Consider the following 18,266-nt stretch of genomic DNA (forward strand, 5'->3'; position numbering starts at 1 on the left):
CACATCACAGGTCCCAAACAACGATAAATTCAAGCATGCACACAGAGATCTTTTGTGGTTCAGCTGTGTGAGACAGAAAGCCTTCTGCCAAAACAAACTTCTAAAGTAGCTTAATGGGCCCCAGACATGAAGTGGTTAGCTAAATACTCCTCCAAAGCCTCCTTTTTCAGAAGACAGCCTGGATAAGGAAGCCTGCACATGTGGCATGTGTAGCACCAGCTACATGTGGAAGGTAGCACCAGCTACCTTCATCACCAACACCTTGTTCCTTGATGCCAACAGCTACTTTACAGAAAGCTGCAGCTTCAAATAGTTTATTTTGTGTCACAAAGCTGCCTTTCTCTGCTACAACAGACAGGGCAGCGGGGTCACTTTCAAACTGTCATGGCTGTAAGAGAGGGAGCAGGCTATGAGCAGGGGTTATGTTACCCTTCCCTTGAGGAAAGAAGTGCATACAAGGTCCAAGATGAGACAAAAGAGAGATCAGCCCAAGTAGCAATGTTACTTTTTCTTCCTATCAACTCTTGAGTATGAAGCTCAAATTTTTAGCATGTCTAAGACAGAAGCATCTGCTGTAGCCTTTCCTAAATATCAGCATCACAAAGCAATAAGAGATCTTAAAAAGTAGCACTTAAAATGAGTAAACTGAGAACATAAAGTAAAATATATTCAGCAACACCTATTAAAAAAAAAAAAAAAAGGAACAAGAAAAAGGAATATAAATTGAAAGAACACACAGCTACCATTCACCAGGGTAGACAGAGCCCAGTTCAGATGGATAACCAGGGGGAGTGACAATGGAGAATCATACTACCTTCTAGTTCTAGATACAAATAGTACAGAAGCTTGATAGAAGAAAAATACAGCCATTACAGGAATATAGCTATTACAGGTAAAGAGTCTCCAGCCATGAGTGTTGAGAAGTATACATTCCTTCTCTATGAATGAACAGTTCCCTGAAGCAAAATACGCACATACACATATGTATGCACACACACATATGAATAAATAAATTTTACCTGAGCAGGAGGTACAGCAGCTGCTGGTAAAGGATTAGAGATCATCGGGCCAAAAATATCCACGTCATCATTCAGCGTTGTGACAGCAGCAGTGCCTCCATTTGTAACAGAGGCTTCAGCTGGACCATCTTAAAAAGATAACAGAATCACTTTTGAAGTGAAAATTGTTACTATTTTAACAGCATGACAATAATTAAAGCTGCCCATTCACTCCTGCCTCCCTGCCCCCATCAAAGTCATATTCAATTTCTCAGATACAATATTTTTCAGACTGTGATATTGTTCAGATTTTTCCTTGGAAAGATGGTATACTAATGCACCTCAGGAAAAACAGCACTACCACCAAAACAAAACACTTCAAGACCTCTCCAAGGACAGCCATGTCAACACATCAGGACATATTACTCAGTTTTTAAGTGTCTTCTTCAAGTATGCCAAGTTTTTCAGAGTGAACTTAAACAGATGTCTTACTGAGAAGGCCCAAACTTGCCAGATAAGTAACAGACAAAATACACTGATCATTACTCTTCAATTACAATTTGTATTTCAGAATCCATGAAATTATTCTGGATATGCTAATTTACTTAAGGGTGTACAGTTAAACTTTTTATTGGAAAAACATCCAACCTTACTCCTTTTTCAAAAGTACTTTGCACTGATTTTATTCTTTAGCTCCACAAGAACACCCCTGCCAGGCACACTGGGCTAATTGTCTGTAAGAACCTACAACTCTTGCTCTGTACAGAGTTAACCTTCTACAGCCTTGGTGCTTGTAACCACTTTAATAGATGAACACATTTTGTGATCCACCTGAAAGTGGGTATGTGCAGGACAAAAAAAAAAAAGGCTGAAGAACTATGCTGTAAGTAGAAATGCAAGAAAATACTTTAATTAAAAGATGTGGGGACAAAGACAATCCAAAACGCTTTTAGCGAACAGAAAAAACACTTCATATGTGATTTCAAGCTGTCTGAGAATAAGTGGAAAGAATTGGCTAATGCCACAAGTGGGCCTCCATTACACAGATAAGTACACCTGATAAATACAAAGGTGAGTCTAGATTCTGCTGAACACTATGGCTGCGTAGTGTTATCACCAAAGTTAAGAAAGCTTTTGTAGGCAAAATATGCAGTCTCAAAAGTATCAAGTACCTGCTGCAGAACCTTCTCTGGAAGAACAAAATAGCTGAATTAAGTTAAAACTTTATCTTTGAATGAAACACAGCTATGACAACTATGGCTGTTCATGTACCATAAGATGACTGGTATTCTAAAATCCCTAGATTACAGTGAACTGAAAAACCTACATCACAAAAACATCATAAAGCAACTTCTACCTGATGCTTTAGCATGATTAAAGAACAAACTTCCTTCTATCTGCATGTGTTGTATCCACTGTTCTCATATTTAGAGTAAGTTTCTGTAAAGTGAATTTTAATTTATCTAAAGTCTGAATTAAAGGATTTGGGTTTGTTTGGTTTTTTTAAAGTCACACAAGTACATATAGGCAGCTGACTTTAAATATATCGATGAGAACCTTCAGACATACATTAACCAACTAGCATAGCAATACAGAGAATACAGATCACCACCTCTAAACTTTAAAAAGGATAAAAAACATTAAAAAGTAGTTACGTATTTCAGAAAAACAGCCACCTTCTCCTTTTACTAACTACAAGAATTTATTTCCCAGTCTCCTACACCTACGACAGTTATCTCCTTGAGTAAAAAGATCAGTTCCAAGAGCAGAGGTCAATCACTGTGTATCAGCATTAACAGTTTAGTGATAACACATGCTTTACTATTCCTGAGAAACACGTGAGTCTGAAAGCAGATGGGAGGTTTAAGCTTTTTAAAGGTTTTAGAACTCTCATGTAGACAGAGAAGTGGTCCTGATTAGTGGTGAGCAGTGTCAAGATGAAGTATTTCATTAAAATAAAATCACAGGAGGCTTACAACATTCATTTAAAATAACACGGTGCTCTATCTCATGTAATTGCAACATTCCTTCCCATCGGCTAAAGAATAATCACAGACGAATTGGTATTTTAGTTTTCTAAGAAAAAAGAAATAAGTTTATTACTTAGAAAGGGTCTCTACTCTCCACTTTTTTATTTAAGAACACAAATAACTGTCAGACTCTAGCAAGATTTGTCTCCCTGCATGTCGAACATTGTAATTTTTCATTACTTTGTTCTGCCACATGCAAAGTCATTGCTGTTGGACATTTCCCTGCCTGGTAAGCCAGGAATTTGATAAATTGGAACAAAATAGCAAAAACAGCAAGAAGCACTAGTCACTTCACCACCTTGGAAATCACTTGACTGAGAAAACTATCACACCAAAGACTGATAGGATTTTTGGCTGTTAACTCATATGAGAAGGCACTGCATTCTGAACAATCCATTCAGAGGATCACCACTCAGAGATACCTTCTCATTTCTGTCTGCCTTCTAACTCCAGTGGAAGGTGCCCCCCAGCTTTAGCTGTTTTGCATTAAAGTATTTGTTTATTTTAAAGATAAAGACTGTCACTGCTGTACATTTGAAAACTTGACAGGGAAGTCACGACTGTCAAAATCTGTAATTTTCATGGGGCAAGTCCTATCTCATAAGATGTTTACACAATTAAAGAAAGCAGCAGACAGACTGGAGAGGGTGCAAAGAAGGACCATGAAAATGGTCAAAGGGCTGCAGAACCTGTCTTGTGATGAAAGACTGAGTTTGGTCTTCTCTCTCTGGAGAAGAGAAGGCTCAGGGCGGGATTTCATCCCCTTATGCCAGTACTTAAAGGGCAGCTACAAAGAGGATGGAGGTCCCCTCTTCACAAGGAGTCACATGGAGAAGATGAGAGGCAATGGGTACAAGTAGCACCAGGAGAGGTTTCATCTCTACATGAGAGAAATTTTTTACAGAGAGATGAGTTACTGGAACAACCTCCTTACTGATGTGGTGAAGTTCCCATCACTGGAAAGGTGGGATCAAGATCTGAAATGACAGGATACCAGATAATCTCCTCTAGACCCTCCTCCCCATAGGTTCCACCAGATGCTCTTTTGAGGTCCCTTCCAACCTGGGCTATTCTTTGCTTCTGTAACACAGTCGGTTGAAGTGATCCTTCTCTTAATACTATCTGAAGGAGTCTACTTCAGATATTAATTAAAAGACAACTCTGAAATGCACCAGTCTGCCATCATTAATATGTATCTCATTTGCAGCTCAGTGGATTCCAAGTGCTATTAGTGTATAACACTGTCTTTCAATCTGTTATTTAAAAGTTCTTTAATCACTGCCCCCTCTAAAATTAGTTATTTAAAACATAAAAATTACAAACTTTGCCCTTTTTTATCTCACTGAAGATGCACAGCTGTTTAACACCAATTATAATACTTTCTATTGCGTATTACATCTCGAGTTAGTCTATGTAATACAGCTCCATTATCCTATCATAAAATATAGAAAAAGATACTTTTCAAATGATGACTAAAATGATACAAAAGCCTAGCAATCTAGGCCTAGCAAGTATTGATTAAATTTCAGTTCTTAATTAGGTTGTTGGTCTGCTGAAGGGAAATAAATGAGAATCAGCTTTCCGTCAAGTTCTAAATTACTTTTTTTTTTTTTTTGCAGTAGGTTCATTCTGCATCCATAATCTAACTTCTACTGTGTTAATTAAGATTTGCTTGCCTACGGTAGCAGATTATTTGGAATGATATGTGGAACACAATACATACATAACTAGTACAAAAATAGAATTTTACAGCTAACTCTACATTAAGAGGGAAAATAACATCCATTTTGAATGACAGAATTCTAAACCAGAGATCTCTATTGTTTTGTTGCAACATTATTCATACCTTAAAACCAACATTTAAAAAAACAACAAAACATTTTTCTTCAAAGCCAAGTTTCTAGACACAATCCACAAGCCTTTTGAAGATCGCTTTGATAACTTCCCCTTCCCATAGGAGCTCATTACTTAGCAAAACACAAGTATTGATATACCCAGATCCCTATGGCAAACCCTTTATAATTTAACATTCATAAGACACCATCTTAAATTTCAAATTCATCTAATTATTAGTAAGCACAGAGAAAATAAAAGTCTACCTAGTAAGACACAAAACAATGTTATCTGTGTTTGGTTTAAAAATGGGTAATCATGTATATTGCATACCGAGTCCTAAGAGATCAATAGTGGGTTCTGATGACTTTTGTGGACTTGCTTTAGCTTCTGACTGCTGATCCTCTTTCTTCTGTGGCTTTAAAGGAAAAAAGAAACACAAGTAACCTTTCTGAAAAGATACAGTGCTTAAGAAATTCTCATTAAAGATGCTGCTCCAGCACCAGAAGTAAAAGCCCTTTTCTGTATTTGTTTATCATAACAAATTTCACTTGTAATGAAATAAGTCACAGTTATGGAGATAAGGAGCACGGCGCATGACTGTGTAAAATTATCCTTATACCTTTACTGGTATGTAATCAACTTCTAAATAAATCTAAGCTTGGTTAAAAATAAGCTGAAATCTTAAACTGACCCACTGGATATCATGCACTAGCCAAAAATCTGTCTATAATTTGTTTTATTGACTAATTTCAGCATCTAACATACACAATTCTACAGCATTAAAGACAAAAATCTTCAAGTTTTAAAAGCTTAAATTTAAAAATTAAAGGCTGACTAATGACATTTTAACCTCCTTAAAAAAAAAGCATCTGCAGAACATGCAGAATTTAGAGATGCTAAGATCTGATGGACACCATCTGAATTAATGATTGTAAATCTGTGTTTTGTAAATCTGAAGACAAACAGTGGCACCCCTCTCCTCTGGAAAAAGGAACTCCTGTCTTTTCTTGCCTAGAGATTTCACGATGTAAGATGGCATTGATATGAAATTTGATTATGAAAATTTCTTCATAAATCTCTTTATAGTTCTTCTCACACCACCATCATGCTGATCACCCAAATCCATCAAAACATCATTTTTTAATAACAATACAAACTGGGTTATAGTAGTGACGTGGCAAATGCATTCTCATACTCCATACTTATTGCAAAACCATGACGTGGTATCAGTGAGCCTTTAACTAGAACAGATAACCAAGTAACATCAGTAGTGCACTGTGTGACTGTGCCTACACCTACAGAACCTGCATATCCCACCTTTATCTCTCCCATTGTGTGGCTCTCACAAAGTCAGTGAGGCTCCTGATTTTGCTGAAGTCATTAAATCTTAGACCTTTACAGTTCAACACATGGGTATAAAGAGTTACAAGCTTGGTATTTGGAAAAACTCAAGAGTCTTCAATGATGGCCAAAGCAAACAGAAGCTTCTCATACTACTGACACTCTGCTTACCTGAGCAAAGCCTCACTGAAAACCTCCAGGAAAAAGCTGCAGTGAAATGAACTCCATTTCTGCAGCCAAAGGAAACAGTTATCTTCACACTCAAACTGATCCTTGCTAACCTCTTACAGAAACACTTCCTTACTCTTGCCAAAAATCCTCATGTTGACTTTACATACCGTGTTCAAAATCAAAATTGTTTGGCAAACCACCTGCTAAAAAAATACTCTATGAATTCCCTGACTCTATAGTGTATTACAATTTTCATCTTTGAGTATGTGTTCTGACAAACCACACACTGATTACAAATGCTACTCAGCAGCACAGAGAAAAAAAACCAACCTAATAAAAAAACAACCTAATATTTGGTATGAAAAAAAGGAAGGGTTTTGAAACTAATTGTAGCAGATTAATCATTTTTTTAAAGTGACCTTTCAAAACAAAGTTTTCTACAACTGACTATACTTCAGTAATAATTTAAGTTTTATATCATATTTATGAGCATCAGCCAGAATTAAGAGTATTTCAGAACACAATTTATCACAAATTTTGCATGTTTGGTTCTTCTCCAACTCTGTAAGGAACACCACAGTTCACAGAACCTGTGAAAAAAAGCATTTTTGACATGTTGCTTGATTTCACAAAACTGACTTTTTTTGGCTAACAGCATAACCATTCTGAATACACAACAACTTCTCTAAACTGAAAGCCAAAACTGTTAGGATTGTATTAAATGCGAAAAATTTTATTAATCCAGATTAGATTTATGATAACTACCTAAAAGCAGAAGTTTGAAATAAGTTAAAGCTTGTCAAAGTTGCTTTAGAATGTAAACTTTTCTATTTCTGCTTCGCCATTCTCTAAGGAAGGCAATGAAGATACAAAGCATAAAAATACTATTTTCTGCAGAAACAAGGTCCTTTAAGATACTCTTTTCCAATATCATTACTCTATTTCTTGACCAGCAGTTTCTTCCCCATTTTGCTCCCTTGCCAGTACATAAACTAAGAGGTTTTAAGGTTACTTCATAGTTAGTTGCTTTAAGACAGACTGCAAAATGACTTTCCAGATTGCCAGTACAGTAAGTATTTCTAAACATTAACACTGCATTCATTTCCTTGATGGAGATTTTCACCATAAAGCACTATTCAGCTTCTTTACAGATACACAGTTTCCACTGTGTAAAAAAGATACAGAAATTTTCAAAAAAAAGTAAAAAGGGAAGTCACATGGGAGCCACTTGAAAATTTTATTCCAAATTGTAGAGAAATGAATTTTTTTTTGTTTTTTTTGTAGCAATTTTGCTCCAACAGGACTCATACATGACAAAGCTGTATGTAGCAAGAGATCTTTTGAGATGTTAAAGCTAAATATTGCACATGGTGAGCACAGAAGTGTGCAACAGGTAAAAAACTGTATAAGAAGACAGAAACATTTCTTAAAGCAAAAAAATAAACTAAACATTATCTAAAAATTACTGCATTTTGTAGTGGTGCAATATAGCATGACAAATGCCTGGGAATCCAGCTGCACTAAGATTCATCACAGTTTCTATTACTTGCCTGTCTGACTCTCAGAGCAATTATTTTAAAGTATTAGCACCAGTACTTGATAAACTATTCTTTGTTGAGTCCTTTGGAAAAAGGATTCACAAAACTGGGGACTAAAAAGCATTAAATAAACTAGAAATAGTATTAAAAAAAATCTGCTATTAAAATTAGTCAAGTTGAAGAAAACAGGTACACAATTTTCTGCAGTTATTTCCAAATGGAGTCTTCAAGGATACTGGGGATACAATTTCTTGTAACATTCAAGGATGGCTTAGTGACTTACATGTTTTGTTAAATGAAGTGTGTGATCATAGCAGTTCCTTGATATATTAACTTCAGGTCATATATTATCAGTTTCTCATTCAAAATCATCCTTGTGGTAGGATCATAGAATCATCTGGGTTGGAAGGGACCTTAAAGATCATCTAGTTCCTACCCTCCTGCCATGGGCAGGGACACCTTTCACTAGGCCAGGCTGCCCATCCAGTCTGGCCTTGAACACTTCCAGGTGGGAGACATCCACAATCTCCCTGGGCAAAATGTTCTAGTCCCACCACCCTCACACTAAAGATTTTCTTCCTAGTATCTAATCTAAATCTACCCTATTTCTGCTGTTCCACCCTTGTTCTATCACTACACACTTCTGTGAAAAGTTCTGCAGCTTGCTTGCAGGCCCCCTTCGGGTACTGGAATGCTGCTATGAGGTAACACTGAAGCCTTCTCTTCTTCACGCTGAACAATCCTAAATCTCTCAGCCTTTCTTCATAGGAGAGGTGCTCCATCCCTCTCACCATCTTTGTGTTTCTCCTCTGGACTTGCTCCAACTGCTCTATGTCCTTCTTACGTTGGGGACTCCAGAGATGGACACAGTGGTGCTTGGGGGGGCCTCACAAGAGTGGAGTAGAACAGGAGAACTGAATCCCTTAACATGTTAGCCACACTTGTTTTGATGCAGCCCAGGATATGGTTGGATTCCTGGGCTGAAACACTGAAACTTCTGAAACACTGTCCTTGCAAATAGCAGAACATCAAAACCTCTTTGATATACATGCCTTACATTTCCATTTTTCAGATTGTCACCAGTGGCCATTACACTATACTTCAAGGTTATTCTCACTTTGGAGTATATATTGAAACCAAGCAACATCCTCCAACTTGAATTATTCTGAAATTATTGCAAACAGTTTATTTGCAAATATCACTGAATCAAACTGAGGCCAGAACAAATTTCAGATCAAGGTGGATGATTCTTCCTTTCCACTCAGCACTGTTAAAGCCACACCTGGAATGCTGTAATCCAGTTCCAGGCTCCCCAGCAGAGGTGAAACACAGACATACTGGAGCAAGTCCAGTGACAGGCCACAGAGATGATTAAGGGACTGAAGCACATCTCATAAGGGCTGAGACATCTGGTATTGTTCAGCATGGAGAAGGCTCAGTAGTGTAGAGAAGACCATAAGTCCTCAGGTGTCACTGATAATGAACTGGGAGCTTAAGCCCAGGTGTGCCCACTAATTAGGGCCTGCCCCAGCCGGAAATGGGCGGGGCTGAAGGGCATGATAAAAGGCATGCTCCCAGAAGCAGAGTCAGAAGCAGATGAAGACGCCTGAGGAGAGGAACAGCAGGAAAGAGCTCCCGGAGAAGAACTGAGTCCCCGAAAGAAAGAAGGCTCGCCGCAACATCTGGTGGAGAATGCGGGCAACAACAGCAGCCGTGAACGCTGAGGTAATATAAAGAGCTCTACATGACCACGTTGGTGCGGGAAGCTCTACAGAGCCTGGCTTAAATGCGAAAGGCGATAAAAAGAGCTTCGAAATACGCAACCACGTCAGATGGAGACACCACAGTGGTGCGGGACGCTCTAGAAAAAGAGCTCCAAAAACGCAACCACGGGAACAAGCTCCACAAGGCCTAGCTTAAATGTGGAAGGCGGCGTGTAGAAGCTCAAAATAGAAGCCCAGCACGGCGAAATACAACAGCCCGGCATGGCGAGCCAGGCAGGAGAGAAGAATGAGGCTCGAAAGGCGCAGCAAGTTGGCGCGTGGAACTCAAGCCCGAGGAATGCTGAAGCCGAAGCGGAGCTCTGAGTGCGCATCAAGTCAGTGCGGTCCCTGAAACGGAGTCTCCCAGGGACACGCGATAACGCGGTCCTGAAATGGAGCCTCCCAGGGACACACAACGTGGTCCTGAAACGGAGCCCCCAGGGACATGCGATAGTGCGGTCCTGAAAACGGGGCCCTAGGGACACGCGATAAGACTGGTGCGCCGAATGCTCGGAGAAGTCTCTGCATGGCCAGGCATTCCGAGGTGGCGAGTACCAGCGAAAGCTGAGCTGGTGCTCATGAGACCTCATCTCCTGCTGATAATAAAGACCAAAGCAAAAAGGCCGGTAAGAGCCTGAACTTTCCCTCCATAAAGGCTAAGAAAAAATATATATTTATTGAAAATAATTAAATGCCTATCCGGTGCCCCCTCGATGCTCTTAGCTGAGTGTCCCGCGGGGCCCGAAGCGTTTACTTTGAGAAATATATTTATTGAAAAATGTTTATCCGGCGCCCCCTCGATGTTCTTAGCTGAGTGTCCCGCGGGGCCCGAAGCGTCTACTTTATAAATTATTGTAAAAATGTTTGAAATGTTTTAAAAATGAATTGTAAATTATTGTAAATGCTGAAAAATAATGAAAAATAATGAAAATGTCAAGGCCTATTGAAAAAATAAATAATGAAAATGTCAAGGCCTATTGAAAAAATGCAGTTTATTTTTTTTTTCAATAAACAACAAAAAGGGGGGAAATGTAGAGAAGACCATAAGTCCTCAGGTGTCACTGATAATGAACTGGGAGCTTAAGCCCAGGTGTGCCCACTAATTAGGGCCTGCCCCAGCCGGAAATGGGCGGGGCTGAAGGGCTAGGTAAAAGGCATGCTCCCAGAAGCAGAGTCAGTCAGAAGCAGATGAAGACGCCTGAGGAGAGGAACAGCAGGAAAGAGCTCCCGGAGAAGAACCGAGTCCCCGAAAGAAAGAAGGCTCGCCGCAACACAGTAGGGTCACATCAAAGTGTACAGATAGATGAAGGCTGGGAGTACAGAAGCTGGAAGCAGGCTCCTTCCAGGGGTGGCCAGTGACAGGAGTGGGCACAACTGAAACACAAGAGAATCCATCTAGGCATCAGGAAACACTTCCACTGAGAGGGTGGCTGAACACTGGCACAGGTTACCCTGAGATACTCAAAAGCTGTCTGGATACAGGCCTGGACAATTTATGCTCAGCAACCCCTGCTTAAGCAAGGAGCTGAACAAGATGACCTCCAGAATTCCCTACCAATCCCAGACACTCTGCAGTCCTGTGATTCTCTCAAGTAAGAGTGCACAGGAATTGTCAGCTATTTTATTCGCTCTTGGCAGAAGTTTTTGTCAAGGCTGAAGGTCTTTCAGGATTGTAGGTATCCTAACTAATATCTTTATTTTCCCAGTGGAAAGGGCTTAAAAGCAATCTTCTCTGGACTACTGTGATTTCTCAGGGGCTCATCCATCTTTGCTGATGTGATGCCTAATATATAGAAATGCTGATTGAGGATTGGTTTCATAGCAACAAGCCCTTTCCTTTCAATCCTTTTTACTGGATTTTGTCTCATTTGTATCTGCCACAGCCTCTTCCTGAAGCTCTGAGAGATCATTTTACCAGCAGCTCTTCAGAGTGCTTCAGCAAGTTAGCGCAAGTATCTTCTGCAGGAATATTATACAACATTCACACTCCATACTTTATAAAAGGAAACAAGGAAAAACAAAGTTCTACTGCAGGAGTGGTCACAGTTGCTCTCAGGGTCCCCTGAGAAGCCATGCTGATAATATGGTGAGTACACTTCACAGCAAACATGGACTACAGTCTGTCTGATGAGAATTCCTGTTTTTCTTCTTCTGTAAAACTGTGCAATATAGAGGGCACCCAGACAAGCACTAGTCCTTCAAATTATCTGACTTTTGACTCAATGTTTTGAAGGTAGACCAATTCTCAAAATATTAGTCACATGGTTTTAACATTTCTCTAAGACATTGGCTGCATTTTATTAAAAGTATGTAAGAGAAACATAATGTGACCGTGCACTAACAAATTGGTAAAGTTGCTATAATGGAAACAATTTTTGCTGTGATTCAATTCTCTATTCAGCATTCTCTATTCTATTCAGATGACTGACTAAATCCTGCCTGCTGTACATCAGCAACACAATAAAAAGATACTGTGACAACATGGTTCAAAAGCCTTATCCATAAGTAGCCTTTAGGTTACAATATAAATCATCTTTCAGGATTTAGAGCAGATGTTTCAAAAATATTTAGGAACTTCCCATAACTAGACATCCATAAAAATGAACTATTGAGAAATTATGCCTACAGATAAACATAATAATATCTTTCCTATTTAAAATCATAATACAGAAATGAATATTTGGTTCTTCATTTAATTTCCACACACTTTTACTGTAAGTTAATGGGTTTGAAATCTGCAGATAGAACTAGGTATATGCTGGTGATCTGCATATATACTCCATGTTGCAACTTGGGCAACTTCAATGTTTTATGCTAAGAAACCATCACAAACAAAATTCAGAAGCAGGCGGCTGTGGATGTCAGGCAGTCTGTCATTTATAACAATTTTAAAGCAACCAAGTGCATAGGCCTGTTTTAATAATTTTAAGTAATGTAATTTTCTTAGAGTCAGACTGAGCCTGTCTGCTTGTAATTCATAGAGATACTTAGCTATGATTTAATTCATCTTGCTAATTTTCCTACCATTATAAAATGGTAGGATTAAACACTTAACAATCTTGTGATTTCATCTCTTAGACTCTGAAGTATTTTCCAGTTTACCAGGTTTGGTGGAAAAAATTACAAAAATCTGTACCAAGTTTTATTTTTCTCTGTCCTTGTTCAGTAAGAAACAGTGGCCAGCAAGTGTTTCACCCTCTGGAGGCAGAGTGCCCACTTTCTTGTTTGAGGACAAAAAGCACGAACATAAAGATCATTGCTCAGTCAACTCTGTTGGGGAGAAATCAAGGGACCACCTGGACTCTATTCCCCACTGACATTTCCAGAATACTCTCAAACCCAACACTGAGCCTGCACAAAGTAGGCTGAGCCTCACCCAGAAAAGGCAGGGCCAGGAAGCATAAAAGAGGCAGTCTTGGAAAGCTTGGAGCATGCATCCACCATCCAAGGACTCATGCTGGGATTGCCACTGGATCCAAGGGTGGTATCTTTCCTGTTACCCTTTTTCCTCATGTTTCTCTCTCTCTCTCTGTGTTTCTAACCTTATTCTTGGCATGTGAAGGTTAACATAATTTCTAGTTTTTCCAAGTTTTGATGGTTGTAACCTGTTGCTCTGCAAATACAACTTAGCTACGATTTGTTAGTTGTAACCCTGTTGCTTTGAGAGAAATATTGCTGTTTGGCTGGTTTTTTTTTCAAAACTATCATCTTAATCTTAAGTGAAGAAATTTTATGTAAACTTCCTGGGTGTAAGCAAACAAACAAACAAAAAGCCAAAACAAGTTTAAACTTGGTTACTGCTGAGTACCACTAAGAAAATTCAAAATAATTAAAATCATATACTTCTAAACATGCAAGTTAGTTTAGTGAGAATCTATTAAAAACATAACTCACCTAGAATTTTTAAATGAAATTTTACAACTACTGTATAGGATATATAAATAAGTAAAAACTAATTCTTTCATAATATTGAATTTAAATCACATTAAAGATAGAACCAGTTGTTTTGTTTAGCCTCCAGTAAGACGCTAGCATTTTTCTCAGATTTCTAAATAAATATGAAGAAACTCAGTAACCAGCTAATGCCTCAAAACTTAGGCTACTTGTAGCAAATGATGAACTATGTTTTCTAACAAGCAAATAATCTGGAAAATAGTTATACTACATTGAATTCAGTATGAGGGCAGTGAGACAGTGGAACAGGTTCCCCAGATAGGTTGTGGATGTCTCATCCATGGAACTGTTCAAGGTCAGGTTGGATGGGAAAAGGAACTGGTCTAGTGGAAGGTGTCCCTCCCATGCAGGGGGCTTGGAACCAGATGATCTTTAAGGTCCCTTCCAACTCAGATGATTCAAAGATTCTATGAATCACAAGATATATTACAGTGGTATCATTATGAAGTTTTATAGACTACAGAATGAGACAAAAACCTGCACAGCAATAAAAAAAAATAAACAAACAAACAAACAACAACCCAAAACCAAAAAAAAACCTGCCACTCTTTATTTATAAAACTAGAATTATCTCAAACAAACAGCTAACCCAAGGGGAAAATAAGTTTATTACTTAAGAGTCTATTATGATTATTCCAATGAAATCACACTCTCAGACACTGAACTACTCATTGATGCAGGTCACCTAATTTAAGGCATTTATACCATGCAAACCAACAAAAATGAATTGTCATTTTTGTCATTGTTAAATAGAATTCTGGACACATGAAAGTAATTCAGTCAAAACATACCTGAAGGAAAACGTGATCTTTGATCTATGGTTACATTTTTAAAACCTGGGTATATGGATTTAATTAGATTTTCAGTTAGGGCAAGTTACTTGTATAAGACTATGGAAAGTATGTTATATCTTTAGTAAATTGAATTAAAAATTAAGAGAAAGCTCTTCTTTTATCTGGTTCTAGGCTAATTTATTAATAGTACAGGAAAGTAGATTAAGACTATTCCTTTGCTATTACTTACTGAACATCTAGTACTATCATTTTATTTTAACTGAATTTAAAATGTAAGCTCAGATCTCATTTACTTTAGTCAATGTATTCCAAGAAGGCTTAAAACACTTCATGTCTTACACTTAGCTGTATCAGTTAAGCTCCTTTCTAGTCTATGCATCAGATGTTCTCAGAGACCCTTTTACATTGCTGAAAACAAGGTATGGAACTGTAGAAACACAATTTTCTTAAATGAATGTATATATATAAATGAATGTATATATAGTTTTATATATATATACACACACACTAATTTTTGAGACTACAGCAAAATATCAAAGATTGAATATTTCTTTTTAAATTGTCTTATAATCATGGATTGAACCTATATAATAATCATATTTGAAATACCAGCTGCATGCAATAATTATTATGATATATTATGTTCTTTAAGATGGCAAGTTCAGAATAGGGTCTGAAGAAAACAGGTCAAGCTCTTTCTTCCAGGTCTGGTTTGTACTTGAAAAAGCACTGAAAGATTGCAAGACAATTGCTAGGTAATAGTCACAAGAAGAAATCATGACTCTGCCATCCAGAGGGACCTTGACAGCTTTGAGGTGGACCCGTGCAAACCCTATTAAGTTCAAAAAGGTCAAGTGCAAGGTCCTGCATCTGGGTTGGTGCAATCCTAAGCACGGTTACTAGTAGGGCAGTGAATGGCTTGAGAACAGCCCTGAGGAGAAGGGACTTGGGGGTGTTGGTTGATGAGAAGCTCAACATGAGCTGGAAATTGCACTAGCAGCCAAGAAAGTCAACCTTATCCTGATCTGCATCAAAAGAAGCACAGTCAGCAGGTCAAGGGAGGTGATTCTCCCCCTTCTACTCTGCTCTTATGAGACCCCACCTGGAGCACTGTGTCCAGTCCTGGAGTCCCCAACGCAGGAAACACCTGGACCTGTTAGAGGGAGTCCAGAACAGGGACATGAAGATGATGAAGGGGCTGGAGATCCTCTCCTGTGAAGACATGCTGAGAGAGGTGGGGTTGTTCAGTTTGGAGAAGAAAAGACTGCAGGAAGACCTTATATTACCCTTCCAGTACCTGAAGGGGCCTACAGAAAAGCTGGAGAGGGACTCGTTACAAGGCCTAGTAGCTACAGGAGTAGGGGGAACTGGAAGAGGGTAAATTTATTATGAAGAAACTTTTTAGTGTGAGAGTGGTGAGACATAGGAACAGGTTGCCAAGAGAAGTTGTGGATGCCCCCTGCCTGAAGGTGTTCAAGGCCAGGTTGGATGGGGCTTTGAGCAGCATGGTCTAGTGGGAGGGGTCCCTCCCATGCAGGGGAATTGGAACCAGATGATCTTTAGGGCCCCTTCCAAATAATTCTATGATTCTAAGTAGGAACTGGAAGCTGAGCAAGAGATTACAAGACTACAGAGAAATTGGGCATGTGATCTGCGCATAGAGGTACCATAGTTTTCTTGGGATCCTAGGGGAAAGAATTTGAATAGAATTTGCTGCAGCTCTACAGTCATGAATGACTTAATTTCAACCGAGAAGCAAGGACCTGTTTATAAGTCCATAAAAGGCAGAGAAAAAAGCTGTTTATCAACCATTTTCCTATTTTCTATTATGAAACTTGATTTAGATAATACCCAAGCACTATACTTTTAATCCAGTGAAACCTATTTTTTAAGTATTTTAGAAGAAATCACTATGAAGCAGAAATTCTAGACAGATACATCTTAAAGCTGTAGCTGAGCCAGTGTTCCATTACAACTATAAATCATACTAGGGCCAAAGTGTTTTACTGCACCTCAGTTAGCAAGCTGTGAAATGCAATAAATATTGGTTTTATTTTATAGGCTGTTTATATACATCTTCAAGTTTTAGAGCAACATATTATGTTTATATGAACTCAGCTTCCATATTTCTACTCCATTTCTGCTGAGCCCATTAGCCTGGGCAAGACTGCAATAACGCAGCTATATTTGTTCCAGTTCCTCATTAAACTGTTTGCTTCTGTAACTTTCCTTCTAAAAATCATTTGATTCACATATAGAACAGCAACATTGCATCCAATCAGAACTAAGGGATATGTATTTGTAATTGCCTCTTCATACATCTCCAGACAAGAAAGAACCAAGTTCACAGTTAAATACCAATCCAGTACAAGCATTGCTTTATATCCTCATTCATGAAGGTATCCTTTGAAACCAAGTGCTTTTTTACTGAAAAACGCTTTTTGCATTAAACTAATGTTCATCTAACATCAAAAACCTACACCCTTAGCCAGTCATCAGCTCAAAGCTTGGATCTTTCCAGACACTGATATCCTACTCACTGCCTAGTCCAATATGAATGTTCTACCTTATACACAACTGTGTGAGCCCATGGGCACCTCCAGTACCTGGTGACCTTGGACATGCTGACCCTTCAAAGTGGTTCTGCTAGGTCTATGACTTGCTTATTTGGGCACCCATTTCAGCATTTACACTGCCATTCAACCAAACTAATTTCTCTTACACCATCAAAATAGAATGTGTTCAAACAAAGGGAAAATATACATCGATAACTACTTATAGTGTAAACTGAGGATCTGTAAGTATGTAAGGCAAAAAAATCCATAGTTATTTTAAGAAGCTTTGCATATTACTACACAGTGTAAAAGACACTATCTGCCAGCAGACAAGACTGCATGAACTTACTATCACATCAAGTACAAGAGCTAAGAGATACCCTACCTTGCTAAGCAGAGGTAGGGCAGATTTATTCTGAAACAGTAGACTGACAACTGCCACAGGGATAAGGCACAGAACTTCCTCCATTTTTCCAGCTGCAGGTGATAATTTTATATAAGAGAGGTTTCAAGTAAAACTGAAAGACAATCTCATTCAGCTGCAAATCTTTTTTCAATGAGACAGAAGGCAATTGGCTGGAGGTGGGTTCACAGTGATGGATGATAAATAAGCAATTTAGCATTAAAGAGATACTAGTTATTTGAGCAACTAGGTAACCAGCAACTTAATTTTGTACCATGCTTATAATCTCTTTTCAAGTGAAACTTTGTCCATTTTCTTCAAATTGTGTTAAGAGATCCTGCCTCTACCACAGCAACAGTGCTACCTTGGAACTACCTTTTTTAGCTATTTGTGAAGACACAATGACTTAACAGGATGAATGCCAGGGCGATAAAATTTTCAATGCAACCACTCTAGTGTCATGAGTAACTATCATAATAAATTTAATAGATCAAATAGTTATTCCCTTTAATAAAAAGCCACACAATCAGTATCTTACGTATGTCAACTGTTAATTTAAACTGGAAGACACTGAAAGTTGCATGACAGTGGGGAAACTTGTTGAAATAAGTTTCTGTTATTTAAAAAAAAACAATTAAAAGCATAAGCTAATGTTGGAGCTTTTAGTATTGTCAATGGCATCTAACATTATTTTTTTATGGAAACAAAGAGTCAACAATTTTACTTTTAAGTAAGATTTTCCCATCTGACAGTGACTACCCTGAGCCATCTTGATGGTGACACACTGGAGAGAAACCATCTTGCCTGAGGAGTTTAAGGACCCTCCAGCTTAAGCACAGTAAAATTAAACAGAACACACAAAGACACTCAATTGCTTTGCTCA

The 18,266-nt window shown here is 38.4% G+C and overlaps 1 protein-coding gene across 7 annotated transcripts in view; it reads right to left on the minus strand.

Annotated features, from left to right (window-relative positions):
• Window positions 1–18,266, minus strand: part of SMAP1 (small ArfGAP 1) — an 80,856-nt gene that overhangs the window by 13,638 nt on the left and 48,952 nt on the right. For all 7 annotated transcript variants that reach the window (XM_071741583.1, XM_071741589.1, XM_071741587.1 and 4 more), the window contains 2 exons: window positions 5,195–5,279; window positions 1,020–1,147 (listed from right to left, as the gene is read on the minus strand). In XM_071741583.1, coding sequence (XP_071597684.1) covers window positions 1,020–1,147; window positions 5,195–5,279 — 213 coding nt within the window. The remainder of the gene's footprint in view (window positions 1–1,019; window positions 1,148–5,194; window positions 5,280–18,266) is intronic.

The sequence above is a fragment of the Heliangelus exortis genome, chromosome 3 (assembly GCF_036169615.1).
Source record: "Heliangelus exortis chromosome 3, bHelExo1.hap1, whole genome shotgun sequence".
In the NCBI taxonomy this organism is placed as follows: domain Eukaryota; kingdom Metazoa; phylum Chordata; class Aves; order Apodiformes; family Trochilidae; genus Heliangelus; species Heliangelus exortis.